This window comes from Mizuhopecten yessoensis, unplaced genomic scaffold (genome assembly GCF_002113885.1).
Source record: "Mizuhopecten yessoensis strain PY_sf001 unplaced genomic scaffold, ASM211388v2 scaffold4373_2, whole genome shotgun sequence".
NCBI classification, from domain to species: domain Eukaryota; kingdom Metazoa; phylum Mollusca; class Bivalvia; order Pectinida; family Pectinidae; genus Mizuhopecten; species Mizuhopecten yessoensis.
In genome coordinates this window covers 441631-462248 of record NW_018405514.1, presented here as the reverse complement: position 1 = coordinate 462248, position 20618 = coordinate 441631, and the positions used below count along the sequence as shown (strand labels likewise).

General features: G+C 34.1%; 2 protein-coding genes across 2 annotated transcripts; one reads left to right on the top strand and one right to left on the bottom strand.

Annotated features, from left to right (window-relative positions):
- The first annotated feature begins 3428 nt into the window (after window positions 1-3428).
- On the top strand, window positions 3429-15082 carry LOC110448901 (vesicle-associated membrane protein 711-like). Its single transcript, XM_021495394.1, has 6 exons — window positions 3429-3528; window positions 4167-4315; window positions 6256-6352; window positions 8965-9066; window positions 11778-11933; window positions 12121-15082. Exons 2-6 carry the CDS (start codon window positions 4167-4169, stop codon window positions 12337-12339), a joined length of 723 nt encoding a protein of 240 aa, XP_021351069.1. The 5' UTR covers window positions 3429-3528; the 3' UTR covers window positions 12340-15082.
- Window positions 15083-15904: 822 nt separating this feature from the next.
- Window positions 15905-19915, bottom strand: LOC110448902. The gene is made up of 4 exons (XM_021495395.1): window positions 19802-19915; window positions 18274-18354; window positions 17381-17423; window positions 15905-17108 (listed from the first exon to the last, which is right to left on the bottom strand). The coding sequence occupies exons 1-4, from the start codon at window positions 19810-19812 to the stop codon at window positions 16794-16796; spliced, it is 450 nt and encodes a 149-aa protein (XP_021351070.1). The 5' UTR covers window positions 19813-19915; the 3' UTR covers window positions 15905-16793.
- Between the last annotated feature and the right edge of the window lie 703 nt (window positions 19916-20618).

Sequence of the window (20618 nt, the reverse complement as noted above, 5' to 3'; positions counted from 1 at the left end):
CACACAACTTCAACAACCCAGGTGGAGTATAAAATGGTCTGGGGTGAATGTTGTGGTATCTGTGCTGTAGCATTCAAGTGAGGTGGCACTATAAAAGATGCCGTTGGAAGCACGGTTCCACTACGAAAACAGAACTCAATACATCTCCAGCACACACACAGGCATACACACACAGGGAGATATTAGCCAGGTGGCATAGGACTAGTAGTTAGCGCCTGATAAGGCAGCTCCTGCGAATTCCTCAAAATTGTATTGATTAATGTATATGCTAATTGTTTTAATTGTATATATATGTACTGTAAAGCTCTTTAGAATGGCTTATGTTAGCTAGATAGGGCGCTATATCAAATGTTGTATATTATTATTATTATTTATCTGGATATATTACACAGCTGGGTTTTATAGTGTTTAGTCAGGTCTGAGTATAAGAGTGTAATATCTGACAACTGCAGTTCTATTTGGAAGCATCTTATAAAGTTTTTATCTGACAACTATACATTTGTATAACCAAGTGTCTTATAAAGTTTTTATCTGACAACTATACATTTATATAAGCAAGTGTCTTATAATGTTTTTATCTGACAACTATACATTTGTATAAGCAAGTGTCTTATAAAGTCTGTGTTTTCTGACAACTGTATTACCAAATGCCTAATTAAATCTGTGTTTCTGAATATATCCTGTATCTGTTATTTGACACAAGGGGTTGTTACATTCATCGTATCCAGTCAGTACTTTCAGACAACTTGGTTATCAAGTGTCTTGTCGTCTGTTATCTGACTATTGGGTTATCAAGTGTATTCAGTTAGCTGAACACTTTTTGTTATTGATGCCTTCTTGTCCCTTTACTTGTAGTTACAGAATGATATCACTATATAAAAATAAATCATATGTTAGCTGTTTGTGTAAATAGCCACAACTGCACAGAATTTGTTTCTATATAAGGACCAGTAGGTTGATATAGCATTACCGACAAGCTCGTCAGCCTCTATTTAAAATCCTGTGTCAATGTAATCATTCGTTGATATAACAGGATATTTTATGACACGGTTTATGTTACACAGCATGAAATTTAACATTTTCAAGTCAATTTTCTTTTGTTGTAGCTCCTCCTAGACATTATACAGATTTTTGAAGTTGAGCATGACTCTCAATTATGCATTAAATGGATTCTTTTGAATCATATCAGCACATGTTTGCATATTTACAGCCGCTAATACCTGGTGAACACTCTTTATTAGGGTCGTCAGGGTAAAATGTATGTGTGTTGAGCAAGGGTACTCACAATCTCCACTTCACCCGTTACAACTGAATAAATTTGAATGGAGTTTGACTGAAGAAAGGTGACTCTTTTCTGTATTAACCTAGAGGTCAATGAAATCACTTTACCACTCATCGGAACGAGACCTATTTGTACTACTGACAAAGTGTATCCAATGTTGACTGGAGAGCCAATTCCTGGCGTCACTTTGGACTGTTTTAATGGCGTAATACTCAAAAGTATAGTGTTGTCATTTGAATAATTTTTCGGATATTGTTGATGATGTTATACCAATAGTTTATGTAATCTTGACATAAAACAATCCATTTGCATGGGTTTGATAGAAAGTGTGAATACATACTGTTTTAGTACAGTGTATTTCTTATATACATTGTGCTACATATGTCTGCCATACAAATATCTGCACAGGAGGTGTTGTATTACTGATTCTCCAGATCACATTATTCACTTTAGTGTACAGTTGCTGCTGTTTCAGTGAATCGTCAAATTAAGGATGTTTACACTTTTTTATGTGCAGATAAGCTTTAAATCTTATTATCTAATTCAAACAAATGTAATACCCTTCTAACTTTAAGCTACATTCTTTGATGTCCTTGGAAATCAATGTAAGTCATATGACCAGTGAAGAAATTATTGCATTAATTCTTATCATTAAAAAGAAGCGCTCCACCTGTGTACTCAATGATCACTGCTGAGTAAACAGTCTGTAACATAGATCATGGACTAGGGCAGTAAATAGTAGTGTAGGGGAGGTAACTGTAGCAGAGATTACAAAACTTCATACACTCTGCCAATCCTCCCCTAGAGCTCTGAACAATCTAGTACAAACCCTGTCGATATTTCTTTACAGAGTCAACACAACCACATCTCTGGTCTCAGAATCACCATGTGGCTTCAATGAAACAGGACATTTTAATAAGTCCTAGGATTCCTGCTTTAAAGAACAGCTGATAAAGAGTTACCTGTTATTTTAAGTTTTATGATGTAAATAAAGTCAATATTTTAGTATCTGTTATTTCCATGGAAACTAACCAATCATAGCTAGTCACATTAACAGTGAAAAATAGACAGAAAAATGTCCATTCCATTTTCATCATCAAACTAAAATTACAGGTGCAAATACAATAAAATTCTTTTTCCAATTGCATTCATTATTTTACTTATTTTCTTGAAATTGTAAGTTTCCTATATATCTTTGCAACCATTGCTTCTATCTGTTCGTAAAATTGACTTTCATATACAGAGTTACATGCTTCACTCACGGGTCGTAATTGCTCATTTTTTTAATACTAAAGATTGTCTGGAACATTACATCCAGTGTTTAGTTCTATAATAATATCCGTCGATAATTACCAGGTACCTCCCTTCACATATAGACATTCAAAAAGTTTTTGGGGGATTTTGTTTTCATAAACCACCTCATGGATTTATGTGAGGTCAAGTGTACACAGTTTTTACAGTATATTAAATTGAGAATAATACATGCCTTTTTTCATATCACACCCAGTATCAACCCGAGACTGCAATATCAGCGCAAGGGCCGAGGGCTGATATGGTCGAGGGTTGATACTTGGTGTGATATGGAAAAAGGCGGGTTTTATTCTGTTTATTACATACTTACTAATAAAAACTACTATCTTATGATTTATTTTTATTTTTGAAATATTGAAAAACGAAAAAAAATCCAAAAGGGGTGTGATATGGGTTTTGCGGGCTGATACGAGTTTTGGGATGTGATACGGCGAGGGCTGATATGGGGTAGAGCAATTGTGTCGTATCGCATATACAAAAAAAACGTATTTATTAGTAAGTATGTAATAAAACCCAATAAACATATTGGTCACTGATTAAATAATGAATTTAATTGCTTGATAAATTTATAATTGCAAAATTTCATGTGATTGTAAGTTTAAACAGAACCATTTTATATGACATAACAACGACTTTAAAAATATTACATTTATAATTCCAACAAATCTGTTAAAATTCGTCTCATAAACAAAACTGACTTACTTGCAGGGCAGATGAACTGGATTCTCTAACTTAATTAAAGAATTTTAGAGTTCATATCAGCATTTCCATTTTTCCCGCTTAGCTAATCTTTTCGTCTTGCATTTTGATTGGCTTTTAAGTCTAGCCGGAAGTAATGTGCGATAGTTCAATATTAACGCCCTCTTCCTGTAAATAAAACTCAGCTGGTGTTGTATAAGTGATCCAAACGTCACTTCATCGATCTTAGATACAAGGTTAGTGTCGATCTAAGGCTCTAAGGCTTGAGCGGAAAGTGGTAATGATCATAATACAAACGTGTGTGAAACAAACGACTGGGTATGTGGTTGTCACACAGTGCTGTCGTATTACCGGTGACATTACGTTGACAGATCGATATTATCTGTAGAGAACATACTTGTCATGACACTTACAAAGAAGATGTTATGTCTTTGAACGTGATATTATTGTTTACTATTGCATTTTTAAATACAGATATTTGCAATTGTTTCTTTCTGTACAAAATCAATGAAAAACGAAAGTGAAACTAGGGTAAACTACTGGGAATCCCGTACTGTAAAAGACAAATGATGATATAAATTAATACTATTTCATGAATGATAATGTCGCTGTCGTGCCTTATTTAAAATAATAAACGTTAGTAAATAATTCAAAAGATTGTAGAGTAAGTGAAATATTAAATAATTCTGGAAAAAAACTATTTTTCTTTAATATTGGTACTTAAACATTGTTGATATAAACTTCAAAAGAAATTGTGTGCACATTCCACAAAACATCAGATACATTCAACTGCATTCTAACAGATATCGAATTCTTCCATTATGAAATTAAAAAGTGAATAACCCAGAATTTCGTTTTCCTACTATCTCTACAGATGACAATCGTGTTCAGTTGTGTGGCCAATGGCACTATCGTGCTTTGTAGCCATCAGATCGGGGCAGGATCTTTTGAGACTGTTGCAGAGTCCATACTGCGTAACATCCCCACACGGAACGATGGCAAGACCACCTACAGTTCTGACAGGTGAGCAACACTTTCTGTCTTAAAACATTATGTAATGAATTATTTTTAACAACAGCTGAAATGTTGTGCAATTGACAGAGTCATATTAAAAGTAAATAGCACGGTATAAACCTGCTGCAATAGTGGAGACATGTATATCAGACATGTCCATGGTTTGCCTTTTCTGCTTAAACATATGTACACCTGTATATGTACCTATAAAGAAGGCTACTTAGTTACAGTATATAACCACTGTATTATGGCAGGCCACAGACCACAGACACCACAGACTTGTAAATTAGTTGGAAAATATGGGTTACAGCATAACTGGCAAACGTTTTGGAACCTTTTGGAGGGTCTAGTGCACTTCAAGTCTAATGTAGAGCACTAGGGTGTAACGTTTGGTCTACACTCAACTGTCGGGTTGAAAGTCCTCAAAATCCAATCCTTTGTCTATTCCGTCTTTGCTTATTGCAGAGTTATCTTCTCTTGTGAGCAGGTATTGATTGCTACGTCATTGGTTTGTGTGAGAAAATTATGTCGTTTTCTCCAAAATAGATGACGTTACTCTCACAAACAAATGACGTAACAATCAATACCTGCTCACAAGAGCAGGTAACTCTGCAATACGCAAAGATGGAATAGATAATTTCTCTATCAGTATCTCCTCACAAGAGATCAAGAGTACAATTCATTTGAGATGTAATATGGCATTTGATTGGCCAATCAAACTACTTTGATGTCTTGACCAATTGTGTGAGCCTGAAAGGTAAATGTCATTCTGTCTTACTTTGAATATTCCTGATGTCACCAATTCATGGCAGAATGATCATGACCCAGATTTTAAAGAAAACGTATAACTGCTCAAAAATATCTGAAAATCATTGGGGTTTTTTTGTTTTTTTTACTTAGATGATTTAGAATGAGTATAAACCTACTGTATTTTGAAATTTGAAGTGTTTATTCTGTCTCAAATATATGTTTTAATGGCTCGGCTCTGTGTGGTCAACTGTGTGTGACTGTGTCACCAGTAAATCTCAATTTGGGACAGTAAAATTAGGATATATACTGCCGCAAATCTCAAAATACAATAGGGTTATAGAGACTGATCACAATCAAACTTTGAACAATGAATGACCATGAGAAGAGGATGAACCTTATTGAAATTAAATGCCATAATGATATGTCAAATATCAAGGTCATGAGTGAAATGAATAACATCTTAATAGGCACTATAGTACATAGGCTCTGTACCTAATCTCATTCTAACAATAGAACATGGCAAGTAGATGAACTCTATTGAAATTCAAGGTCAAATGTCAAGGTCAAATGTCAAGGTCATGGGTTAAGTACATCAACAACCTCAGGTTCATATTTTGAACAAATCCTCTGCCCCTGAAATCAAATTATGTAAGGTCTAGTGAAGAATCTGTCACTTTTCCTACAATTTCTCAATTTTAACCTTATTATTGGTAAGGAGTTGGCTTTGTATACCGAAAAATGTGTACGAAAATTCCTGATATTGGAAAAGATATTCCCCATTTCAAAGTTTTTCCTCTCTTTTATTTTAACTGCACAAATAATTTATTTCCTTTTTTATATATGTATATACACTGTATGCATGTCCTAGAGATAGCATTTACGTTTGGTTCTCGTTCTGTATGTTGTTGTTATTGCAGTTTGGTTTCTCATTACTGCATGAAATGTTTTCATATTTCCAAACAAAATGCTTAATTTCACAATACTAACACGTTTCCGTATTTCAACTGTTGGTCAGATAAAATCAGGAGCATTAACATTCACTGTTGTAAAATTGAACATGCTGATAAGTGATTTGGTCACCAGGGTTGTACATCCCACTACTTTAACGGTGATATTTTATTTATTTTCAGTTCTCTGATACTTTTGATTTTGATTTCAGTTTTCTGTTACTTTTGATTTTCATTTTGACGTGTTTTCAGTTACATGTTCCACTGTGAAGTAGCCAATGGTATCATTTTCCTGTGTGCAGCTAAGGCCGACTTTGGAAAGAAACAACCTTATGCATTTTTGGCTGAGGTACAATCTGCTGAAAGATTTTATATTTAGTAAAATGAATTTCAAACTCAATCTCCTCAAGAAATGCATATTGTAAAACATTGATAAATATATGTATTAGCCTATATTATTTTTACCTATGTTAGCTGCATGTGAAATTAGTTGTGGCACATGACAACATAGCCCTAGCTATTATACACAAGTAACTATAAACATTTTCAGACTACAATAAAACACAGATACTTGGCATGTTTGAATGGTAAATGATTGTGTAGAAATTGATGATACAGAGATATGATGATATAATTTCTAATGTCTCACTTCGCGTTAATATGACAAATATCCTGCTATAAAAGTGTTTAATTCCTTTCCTAGTTTGTCTCAAATGTTCAACTCTCTTGATTTAAAAGGTTTCACTGTTAAAAGATACCTCAAAATCCATGTTAATAAGGTTCTACTTTATACATAAACCTACATGTCTCAATTAATAAAGTTACAATGTCACAGAAACCTACATGTCTCAATTAATAAAGTTACAATGTACACTGTACACATAAACATACATGTCTCAATTAATAAAGTTACAATGTACACTGTACACATACACATACATGTCTCAATTAATAAAGTTACAATGTCACAGAAACCTACATGTCTCAATTAATTAAGTTACAATGTCACATAAACATACATGTCTCAATTAATTATGTTACAATGTACACTGTACACATAAACATACATGTCTCAATTAATAAAGTTACAATGTCACAGAAACATACATGTCTCAATTAATAAAGTTACAATGACACAGAAACCTACATGTCTTAATTTATAAGGTTACACTGTACATGGAAACCTTCATGTCTCATCTAATAAGGGTACATGTACACAAAAACCTACATGTCTCAACTAATAATGTCTCATCTAATAAGGGTACATGTACACAAAAACCTACATGTCTCAACTAATAGCGTCTCATCTAATAAGGTTACACTATATACGGAAACCTTCATGTCTGATCTAATAAGGTTACACTATATACGGAAACCTTCATGTCTCATCTAATAAGGTTACACTGTACACAGAAACCTACATGTCTCAATTAATAAGGTTACACCGTACACAGAAATGTACATGTCTCATCTAATAAGGTTACATGTACACAAAAACCTACATGTCTCAACTAATAGTGTCTCATCTAATAAGGTTACACTGTTTACGGAAACTTTCATGTCTCATCTAATAAGGTTACACTGTACACAGATGCCTACATGTCTCAACTAATAATGTCTCATCTAATAAGGTTACACTGCACACAGAAACCTACATGTCTCATCTAATTAGGTCACACTGTACACAGATGCCTACATGTCTCAACTAATAGTGTCTCATCTATTAAGGTTACACTGTTTACGGAAACCTTCATGTCTCATCTAATAAGGTTACACTGTACATGGAAACCTTCCTGTCTCATCAAATAAGGTAACACTGTACATAGAGACCTAAATGTCTCAACTAATAATGTCTCATCTAATAAGGTTACACTGCACACGGAAACCTTCATGTCTCATCTAATGAGGATACACTGTACATGGAAACCTTCATGTCTCATCAAATAAGGTTACACTGTACACAGAAACCTACATGTCTCAATAAATAAGGTTACACCATACACAGAAATGTACATGTCTCATCTAATAAGGTTACACTGTACATGGAAACTTGCATGTCTCATCTAGTAAGGTTACACTGTACACAGAAACTTGCATGTCTCATCTAGTAAGGTTTCAATGTCACAAAAATGTACATGTCTCATCTAATAAGGTTACATGTACACAGAAACCTACATGTCTCAACTAATAAGGTTGCAATGTACACAGAAACGTACATGTCTCAAATAATAAGGTTACAATGTATGCGCAAACCTACATGTCTCAACTAATAAGGTTACACTGTACACAGAAACCTACATGTCTCATCTAATAAGGTTACACTGTACACAGAAACTTACATGTCTCAATTAAGGTTACACTGCACACAGAAACCTACATGTCTCAAATAAGGTTACACTGTACACAGAAACCTACATGTCTCAACCAATAGGGTTACACTGTACACAGAAACCTACTTGTCTCAACCAATAAGGTTACAGTGTACACAGAAACTTACATGTCTCAACCAATAAGATTACACAGTACACAGAAACCTACATGTCTCAACCAATAAGGTTACACAGTACACAGAAACCTAAATGTCTTAACTAATAAGGTTACACTGTAGACAAAAACCTACATATGCAGAAACTTCAATCTTTATTTCAACTTAAAATGTTACCTTGTTCGCAGAAACTTCCTCAGCTGAAAAGGTTACATAAGGTTTCAATATATACAGAAACTTCTAAGATACTGTTATGACCCATGAGCCTTTTGTGATTGTTTGAGCAGCTAAAAATCAAGTTTGCCACCATCATAGTCTCAAGCTGATGGAGACAACATATTTCCTAGTTCAGATAGTTAACAAACAAACAGATAAGCAACTCATGCAGATCTGTTTTCTCACACCTGTTGTGTTTTAATTAATGATTAATGGTAATTATATAGATACATATAAACATAACATAGTGTATTTTTTAGATCAAGAGAAAGTTCCAGAGTGGGACAATGGCCATGCGGGCTGTGACCCCAAGGTCACATGAACTGGATGGGGAGTTTGGCATGGTTCTAGGCCAGAACATGGTGAGTTCCTTAAACACAGGACACGCTACTAATGTCATCAATAAACTTCTGACTTGATTAAGACACATGTACATTTTGGAATGGTGGATGGTTGTCACTTTAATTAATGCTTTTGGTGTATCCTGTTCAAAATATTCAGAACAGTACTCAATGTAACTTCTAGGAGCATTAGAGCTGATACAGGGACCTATCTGGGGATGGTGGAAGGTCTCATACTGAAAGTGGGCCACTTTTACCTTTATTTGTAATCTTCATCTTTGCATACTTGATGAATTTTCAAAAACATTTCAATGGACCGAACTGTGAAGCAAAACTTTATAAACGCCTTCAAGCTCTATTTGACATACCAAAAGTGTAAAATTTCAAAAGTGTTTTGCTGGTCTGTAAAAATAATGAACTGGATTGGAATAAAAGAAACTTTTACTGAATTCTGCTGATTTCAAAAAGTCAAAAATAAGAGTGAAATAAATGGAGTCTACCTCCAAAGTAGAGAAATGTGGCAAGTGTGCCTTCATGTCAACAGCATACAATGTAGCTCTTAGGAATGCAAAACCCTTAGTAACGAATACTGCTGCACACTTTGGACATTTATCTGTGTTTATCAGTGGATGACCATGGATAGTCCTACAATACTTTTATTATCCCCCGCTTTCACCAAACAGGGGATATTAATTTGGGTTTGTCCGTCTGTCTGTCTGTCTGTCACGCTTTGTTTCCGTGTAATTCTGCGAACTTGGTCACAGGGTTCATTTCATTTCATCAAATTTTATTGACAAGATGTCGTAATCAATTGGATTGAATAACAGGCAAAGCCTATATAAATTCTTTCCGTCAAATGGCCAAAGTTGAATAAACAAGGAGACATAATATTTTAGACATGTTGCAAATGAAAAAATCAACACAAAATAATTCATATTAACACAAGGCTCAGGGTTAAATACCTTAAGGGCTCGGCCAAGTTTGATGACTTCTTTCAGCAGACCCCATTTGGGGGAGTTGTGGCCCCTTGAATAATGAAAAATGTAATTATCTGCTGCGCTTCGTTTCTGTGCAATAACTACAATAAATGTTAACCTATTTTCTTCAAACTTGGTCACAGGGTTAAATGCCTTAAAGGATCTGACAAGTTTGATGACCACTTTCAGCAGACCCCATTTGGTGGAGTTATGGCCCCTTGAATAACGGAAAACATCATTATCTGCCACGCTTCGTTTCCGTGCAATAACTACAACACATGTTAACCCATTTTCTTCAAACTTGGTCACAGGGTGAAATGCCTTAAGGGCTCGTCCAAGTTTGATGACCACTTTCAGCGAACCCCATTTGGCGGAGTTATGTCCCCTTGAATAACGAAAAACATCATTATCTGCCACGCTTAGTTTCCGTGCAATTACTACAACAAATGAAAACTATTTTCTTCAAACTTGGTACCAGGGTTAAATGTCTTAAGGGCTCAACCAAATTTGATGACCACTTTCAGCGAACCCCATTGGGCGGAGTTATGGCCCCTTGAATAACGAAAAACATCATTATCTTCCGTTTCTGTTCATTAACTCTCGCAAATAGTATCCGATTGTCTTCAAACTTAGCAACAGGGTTCAATGCATGAAAGGCTCGACCAAGTTTGACAACCACTATAATCGGACTCCATTTGGCAGAGTCATTATCTGCAGTTTTCCGCTTAATAACTCTAGCAAATATTATATAAGGCATTTTTTACTTCCGAGTTTCAAGCTTTACAATAAGTCTCAACAGCACGATACTCACATGTTTAAACCTAACCTCAATAATGTTTACCTACAATATGTCCTGAAAGTGGGGGATATAAATTCATTTTTAAACCTTACCTCAATAATGTTTATACCTACAGTATGTCCTGAAAGCGGGGGATATAAATTCATGTTTAAACCTTACCTCAATAATGTTTACCTACAGTATGTTCTGAAAGCGGGGGATATAAATTCATGTTTAAACCTTACCTCAATAATGTTTACCTACAGTATGTCCTGAAAGCGGGGGATATAAATTCATGTTTAAACCTTACCTCAATAATGTTTACCTAAAGTATGTCCTGAAAGCGGGGGATATAAATTCATGTTTAAACCTAACCTCAAAATGTTTACCTACAGTATGTCCTGAAAGCGGGGGATATAAATTCATGTTTAAACCTAACCTCAAAATGTTTACCTACAGTATGTCCTGAAAGCGGGGGATATAAATTCATGTTTAAACCTAACCTCAAAATGTTTACCTACAGTATGTCCTGAAAGCGGGGGATATAAATTCATGTTTAAACCTAACCTCAAAATGTTTACCTACAGTATGTCCTGAAAGCGGGGGATATAAATTCATGTTTAAACCTAATCTCAAAATGTTTACCTACAGTATGTCCTGAAAGCGGGGGATATAAATTCATGTTTAAACCTAACCTCAAAATGTTTACCTACAGTATGTCCTGAAAGCGGGGGATATAAATTCCACGAATTTGCTTGTTGGCTTTATTATGTAGCTTATTCACTGGTCATTTGTAAAACTCAGTAGGGAAATTGAAGATTAATTTGAGATGAAAGTTTTGTTAAATATTGATACAGTGTACTTTCATATCCTTACACTTTATAGAAGTATAACATAAATAATTATGTAGGGATAAAGGTTTGCTATATACTGGTTATTGTAATGTTCATTGATTTGTTTTTGTGTGTTGTCCAAAGGAAAAGTTCTCAAAACCGGCCAATGACAATCTGTCTGTACTGAGGTCACAGGTCGATGAGGTGAAGGATGTCATGACACAGAACATAGAGAAGGTTTTAGAGAGGGGAGAGCGGCTAGACGACCTTGTGGACAAAACCAATGACCTTGAAGCCAGTGTAAGTTTAAAAGTCCCTAAATCAAGACCAAATTATTCTGTAGAGGTAGACTAATGAGAATCATTATAAGTGTAATATTAGCAAACTGAGCTTCTCCTGTTAGAAGCTACTTGTATATTGATATAACAATGTAGAATGAAAATTATCTTAAGACAAATAAAACGTTTGTATTTAATTCTCTTTTCAGGCTCAAACATTCCAAAAAACAGCTACAAAGTTGAGGCGTAAATATTGGTGGAAGAATACCAAGATGATGATGATTCTAGGTGGGGTGATATTTGTAGTACTGGTAATAGTAGTGCTACTGATCCTGTATGGCGCAAAGGTTTTTGACTCGTCTTCATCAACAACCACCACCACCATCGCCCCTACACCCCTTCCATCCACTGCACGTACTAATGGCTGATGATAAAACCTCTGGTCGTCTCTCCAAACAGTGCCAATATGTATACTGATGTCCTTCTCCGGAGGGACGAGAAACATTATACTTTATGACTTTGTTATAAAAAGCTTTATGAATTTTAAAAAAAGTTTACAAGCTATATTTTATGGAGAAGCTTACTAAACTATACCTTGCATTAGCATGGAAGAGCATGCACATGTATATATGTTGCCATGGAATAATATTTAAAATTCAAAGGAAATTTAATGTTTGAACAAAAGGTACAGGTGGATTCATATTGACAATCAGGAAACAGGAATAAAATGCATAACAATACATACAGTCTCTAGCCACTTGGTCTCATGTTCGCGGCCTACGTTGGGCAGAAGCCAGGAGCTGGCCGCAGGTCAGTGATTTATTCACCGGGTACTCCAGCTTCTCTCCAACACCAAAAACATGGCACATCCTTAAATAACCATATCTGTTAACAGGACGTAAAACACAAAAAAATAACATGGGCGCAGATGTGCAAATTTTAACCCCAATAGCCAGGTGAGTGATGCAAGGCCCTTAATTGTGCCTCTTGTAGACTTTTCCAAGTTATTCTAGTCCAGTTCAAAGCAAATTTGTTATTTCTCATAGTCCTGAATGTAAACAGATGTTGTTATTTTTTGGTTAAAAGGACATGAACACACTTCTTCTTATTGGCATTTTTTACTTCTTTTTTTAAGATTTTCCAAGTTGATTTGTACCAGGATTGGTAGAGATGAACCTCTTATTTGCACACAGGTAGTCTTAAGCGATTCCCTTTTTCATTGGTCCCTCAGTATGTACTACTTAGTTGAACTTTGCATTTTACTTTTATACTCAAAATACAAGTTTTAATGAGAAAACAATATCAAAAGTAAGTCGATGTGACCTACATTTTCTGCTTCTCTGATATTGGTTAGACTCTGCATTTACTGGGTTGCTGTACTTCCTTGGGAACTCCTTGTGTTTACTTTCCTTGTAGCTCCATTTCCATAAAGCAGACAGCAGCATATGTAGGTACACTTTCTTTTCAGTCAACAATAATGCCCACTGGTCTTGAGTAGTGCAATGATTACGTATTACAGTTCATTATGGTCATGTTTTCAAAGAATGTTTGACTGAAGGAAATGTTATTGATAAGTATATACATATGCCATGACCTAAGTTATACTGTAAAAGTTTTAATGTTAGTGTAAATAGAATTTTGTTTAGTTAGACTGAAATATTTCATATTTGAGCTCATAAACATAAAACTGTGAAAGTTTAACAAATAACATTTTTTTGTATATATTTCTGTAAATATAGAATGTTTACAATGATCTATACATGCATGTTAGTGTCTGGGGGTTGGGAAGCGAGTCTAATGGTCACAAAATCACAGATATCACACAGCTCTCCGGTATGTGCCTTACCAATATTTATAAAAATAATTTAATTATTATATTGTTTGTTGTTGGATAAAACATAACTTTTGTGTGCTACTTGTTCATGACACATTTAAATCTACCGTAGTTAATACTCTCTACCATTAGTCCATTGTTGCATCCTCACAACAGCTAAGGACATGTGAAGACGGTGGTTGATACGACATGTTTAACAGGGTGTATACATAAAGAAAACCGCCCAGTAGATAAGTTATGTGTGCTAGTCATTCTGTGTTTACCGAGGTAGTTATAGGTTTAAGTTGTTCTTTGCTGACCAATATTTAATTTCTAAGTGACTTTATAATAAATATATGCTAGAAATACTCATCATTCAGGTGCATAATTGACTACAAAATACTGCAAACAAAAATGTTTGATTCATCATAACTTTTGAAGTATAATGTACATGTAAGTATAAGTACTTGTTTTGTTCAGAGACAGAAAAAATGAAGCATTACTTTTTAATGTCCATTATACATAAATACATATTGTTGCTTTTAAATAGAACTGTTTTATATACACATATTTTTCGGGATATGTTATAATGTCCATCAACACTTTTGTTTTTGCTCTGTTACTTCCCTTTTTATATCAAACTTCATGAGGTTATATTGTTTAACCAGAGGTAGTTTCTTCGACATGACTTAACCGTTTCTAAAATCATCTTCACCAAACTTTATTGGGTTGTATTAATTGGTAAAAAGTACCAGCAGTCACCTTCTTTTAATATTACTTTATCAAAATACCATTAAAGGTTTGTGCTGTCAGTCTGTTTAGCTAATGATTTCTTCTTTGAATTTCATGAAACTTTTCAAATATCATTATTACATCACAGGTCAGAACTATATAAGGTTCAATCTTCATCAAAGTTAACTCATTCACCCCTGATGACACATCTGAACTCCTCCAATCCAAAGGTTGGAAAAGCTTTATTCTCTTGGAGATAACATTAATTTGTAGGAGTAACAGATATATTCAAAGTTAGTTCATTCAATATTGATTCCTTCAATGCAATTTCCTGATGGTTTTACTGCTCTTTATTAAATCTCTTCTCATTTATAGTAATCTGCAACAGCAGTGGGTGTATTATATACCATTCATGGTACTCTGAAGTTTGTTATCATCTTATACACTGAAAAAATATTCCTACATTTGATGTACATGTGGTGATTTTCCTCTTTATTACTTTTTTAAGCGGATTTAGATAAATTTCTATATTGATAATCAAAAACATTTTAACACTATGATGTGCATTATCTTTTAAGAATATTTTGTGATATGTTTGAAGAAGGTTGGAATAAAATGAACAATTTATCCATTAAAATTGTTGATTATTTTCTTCACAAGTAAATATTTCTTCCAAGAGAAATTGTGCTATATTATGTGTGATCTAATATGGCCTAAACAAGGCGAAGTATTGCAAGCAATCCAGTCTCCTATTTCTAGGGGGAAAAAATTGGTATCACAATTGAACAAAGAGGCATAACTCTCAATCCACCAAGTACCTCTGGACAAAATTCAGCATCAAATACATACTAAGGGCCACAACTCTATGATCCGTCTTCAAAAGACCAACTTCACTCTCAAATTCTATGAGGTATTACCATAACAAAATTGGCAATTATAGGTGACACAGTATAAGACAAGCGCGTGCATTCTCCTCATAAGAGATGATAAGCAACAGAATGTAACTAACTTAGGGATTTATTACTAATATCATATGGAATAAAGTGTAGCTGAATCGAGTCATTTCGGTACAGAGTACAAACCTGGGACCCCTTATTAGTACCCGTGAATGATTAATAATCAAACGAAAAGTGTCAAGTGAGTGTCTGTTGTTCTTGTCACAACATTGTTGTAGGATACTTAATGCCAAACTATGTCAAAAACCCTATATGGAGAAGTCTTTTAAAGATTACCTATTTTGGGTCCTGCCCCAAACCCCGAGGGGGAAAACATTATTCTTTTCCAAGGCTGCATCATTGTAAATTTGGTTGACGTCCAACTTGTTGTTGGGAAGGAGCAAGTTTTAAGGAAGAGGTTGATGGATGGACAACGGACACCACGCCACGGTATGAACTCACTGGTCCTTCGGAACAAGTGAGCAAAAAGTACACAATACAATCGACTATTAACCAGGTAATATATTGTTTATTAATTTCAAGATATATTCTCCACATTCCCATTCAACTTCCACATTTAAATACATCTTTTGCTTGCATACCATATGTTCATAATCAAAATTACTACATACAAGCTTTCAAAAATATCTGACTCTAGGCTTTAGAAATGTAAGTACATGAACATTGTATAAAGCCAAACAAGTATTCATTGTTTTTGTACTCAACTCCCAAATAAATAGGATAGGTATAAATGAAGAGGGGGGTTAGTAACATGACAAACAGTACTGGTTAGGAGTTACCAAAAACAGGTATCAATATAGGAACTAAGGAACACATTGAAAAATATACTGTTGACTTAACTTCAACTTTGTGTAAGTAAGAGCCCTGTATGATAAGTTTCCCCCAATGCGGGCATAGTGATCAAAGAATGATTTCATACAAAATTTATCTAAACCTACCAGTTATATAACGACCCCTTATAACCCCTTCTTGAGTATAAATTGTGATTCCCACCACAAGATAATGATACCAGCAAGTCTCATCAAATTGACAGTTTCTGATAAAATGCTTTTTAAAAATTGAGAAGTCATGAGAAGCGACCCACAATGATGGACAAATGGCAATTACAGCAGTTATAGGTCAGATGAGTGACTTGGTCGACCTAAAATGTAAGTGTAAGCAAGGAAGCGTAATTTTCACCTTGGCAAAGATAGGTACTGTATAATCACACTACATTGTTATTATAAACATAAAAGCTCTAGACATAACGATACATCCTTCATTTAAGTGAGCAAACCGTGACACGCTAGTGTCATGTTACTTTTACGCATCAGGTACACATTCAGCATGTCCCAAGCTTCACATATCTAATTCATTCAACCCTTCATTCCACTTCCAAACACTAATCTGGAAACTTTGTCTGTGACCTCTCTGCCCTCTCCTTGTGAGCATCAAAAAGCACTTGATTAATTTGGAAATAGATAGGATTTTCTTTTTCCCTTAGTTCAGGGTTATAACCCTCACTCATGTCAAAGGGCAGTTTGTTCATAGACTGGCTCTCTACCATAGACTGACTACACCCAGAACATCCAGGAAACTCTGCACTGTTTCTGAGATGACTTGGATTAACAGGGTCAGAGTTAATGCGAAGTTTGCGACACTGTGTGATGATGTTGTCTGGGTGAACATTTCCATTAGGTCTTCCTATGTTATTGTTCTGAAATATAGAGAAAAAAAGTGTACAAAAAAGCTCAACAATGTCAACAGATTAATACACTTTCAGGATCTTATAGTCAAACTTAAATGTAAAACCAAAAGTCGTTAAAATATGAAATATCGCTGCAATAAACAATAAATGTAACTTCTGGTCTTATTTTCACATCATGGTATGGTAATATTTTGTTTATTGCAGTGTTACATCAATTAATGAGAAAATAACAACAGCTCTAAAGTTATCAAGAAAATGAAGATGTTTTATATCAAACTCACCATTTGATCACAGCAGTCATGACTGAATGATTGCTGACCAGACCTGTTCAGAGAAAAAAAGCTTCATTTAAGTACTTAAAATACATATTATACTTATTTGGAAATATACAAGTATTGTTCACAAGAACATAAAACTTCAGGTTGCTGATACATGTACAATTACTTTTCATAGTTCTTTTTTCTTTTGCAATACATCCACACCTAAAACTTGTATAATATACCTATGATGGAACAGATTGTGATAGAGATGTCAAATACTTCTACATGACTTAAAACAACATCTATTTTATAGACAAGACATTAATAAAAATGTTCACCTAATTGCATTTGACCAAAAGATGAAGGTAATCACTGACATAAATAATGAAGAACCAGTACTAATACAAATTGTCTCCTCTTTTTTTTCAATTGAAGGTCACTGGTTAGAGATATATTGAAGGACATGGAACCATCTTGGAGAATATTATATGTAATAATAATTACTACTGGTAGCTATAGCAGTACTGATATACATGTAAATCAAGATTTTTATAATAAGGTTATACAATCTACTTGTTTATGCTTGAATCTGTAGCATTGTCTTGGATACCTTGACATGAACACAGTTTTAAGACAACAGTCATTGCCAGGAACTGTCTTTCACCATTTCATTTAACACAGCAAATTTCTTTTTCATGGATGGTGTCCATTTTGAGATATGAAATAAGACACATTTTGTTATTCTAATGACTATCTTTGTGCAAGCAAGTCTCGAAGAACTTAATATCAACAAAACTTGCATGTAGCCATAATGTTAAACTGTGCATTGCTACCAAGAGAAGCACTATAAACATGTTTTGTGGGTTTGTCTATTAGAAAATCATTTGTTTTTCATATTTCAGGTTATTAATTACTCTATTTGAAGTCTGTTAATCCTCTTCGAAATTGGCAAGCAGTCTTCACACTCTGCATTTGGGCTCCTGGGTCTTTTCAAGCTGAAGCAACATAATTGTAAAATCATTATAAACATACTTTAATGACGTAGGTCGGTGGAAAGGATGACCTGTCAGCCAGTGGTATTAGTTGAAATGTTTCTTCATATTTGTTATATATAGAAATTAATATGGGGGTAACGCACTTTGTTTATATCAAATCTGTTTTGTATTATTTTATTGAAGAGTTTATATTATTGGTAGATCTGGTGTATTTTTTCATCAAAGTATATTACACAGATCCCTGTAAAGTGTGAAACTAAACATCATTGAATCTGTACTCTACAAAATGAGACAAAACACTTGAATGTGTATTGTTGGAAACAAAACACAATAAATGTATGTCCCAGTATTTCTGAAATGCTATTCTAGTTATGAAATGTATACAACAAACCGTAACGCTAAGAAATTATTAGAGTTGTGCATGTCCCTTCATCCAAAACAGCATCCATAATTAATTGTAGTGTATAGGTTTAGGAAGACACTATATAGTCTCTTTTCAAAACCCATAAATGTTCATAATATAAATTATTGAAAATGTGTCCCTTTATTTACAAACAGCACTTGTTATTCTGATTTCGGATAAGGAGACGTCTAATTTTATTTTCCAAATACATGTATTTCCCATTTTCCAAATGTTCAGAGCTGCTGATTTCACTTTGAGAAATAACTACATTATTTCTGGAACATCAGGACTTTTCTTGTTTCGTTTTGTAGAATTTGTCATTTCATATAATTCAGATAATGAGATTCAATATTTGATTTTGCATTCATATCAATTTACTATGGCCCTGCATGTATATTGTATAGGCTATTCTTGCCACAGCAAACATATCAATCACCCGAACACACAAGAAAATTAATAATTTAATGTGTTTGTCCCTGTAACCACATTTTTTATCATTTGCCTCATCTTTGAAGATGTACACTAAAGTAAATGCTGGTATTAGAAAAGGTTATGTGGCTAGTAAAGGCAAGCTTACAAAAAATAGATGTAATGATTTGAAATTAAATCATTGTCTATAGAATTTTTAACACTGATATAACTTTAGCCCGAGTTTCCTATGACCCCGTCTAGACACTAGACTTTGACATTTTGACCGATATATCTAAATTTTCTTGTCGAAACACTGGACAAAAATTGACAGAAAACATTGTCAAAATGGCCGCTGAAGCATTGAAAACAAACCTTATAATACACAATTATTAGGGTAAAATTATACAACTAATTTATTTTTCCAATATGGTTCTCTTAAAAGACGGGAAGTTTTTACAATCATAATGAATTCATGTTTCCTCCTAAGCTTATATTACTGGGCAAAAAGCCCACTAGCACTGCAGAGGTACACGAAACAATATTGCTGTGACAGAACGATTTCAGATTCTTCTAAAGAGACTGTATGAATTCAAACAATTTAGATGTTGATGTGCAACTCGAAATTTATATTACCTTGCCGTCATTTTGTGTCATTCATTTCAAGGGAAAACACAAAATAAAACGATAGCAGTTACGTCTACGAAGCGATGAAGAAGCACTTCTGTCAAAGACGTCTGCTTGACAGAAGATTTCTACAAGGGGAGGTAAGTCATTATATACAACCACATGGGTACACAGTGTAATATGTCCCAGACTGCTTTTGAGGGCAATTTGGTTTTCATCATTTAATATGAATTTTAAGTCAAATTACAGGCATACAGCACATATTTAAAAAGTAAAGTTAACTCCAATGAGACTTTATATATATTGTAAAAAGGTGACATGAGAAAAAAATAATTAGATAACTATGTTATCAATTCAATTCATTTTTATTCAATTGCATTTTTTTTTCATCCAAACAATATACCATATTCATGCATTTATTTACTTCGAGGGCTTTTTGTATTATTTTGAGAATTTCTAAGTTAGTAGCACAAGATTTAAGTATTTACAAAACAATCTATTGGATATTGTCATAGTTCTGTCCTAGATGCTATACATGTATAAGCAATCTGATTAAAATCAAATGTTACATGGCTTCGTTAACTTCGTACTACGCCTGAACATCGATGTTCAGGCGTAGTACGAAGTTAACGAAGCCATGTAACATTTGATTTTAATCAGATTGCTTATACATGTATAGCATCTAGGACAGAACTATGACAATATCCAATAGATTGTTTTGTAAATACTTAAATCTTGTGCTACTAACTTAGAAATTCTCAAAATAATACAAAAAGCCCTCGAAGTAAATAAATGCATGAATATGGTATATTGTTTGGATGAAAAA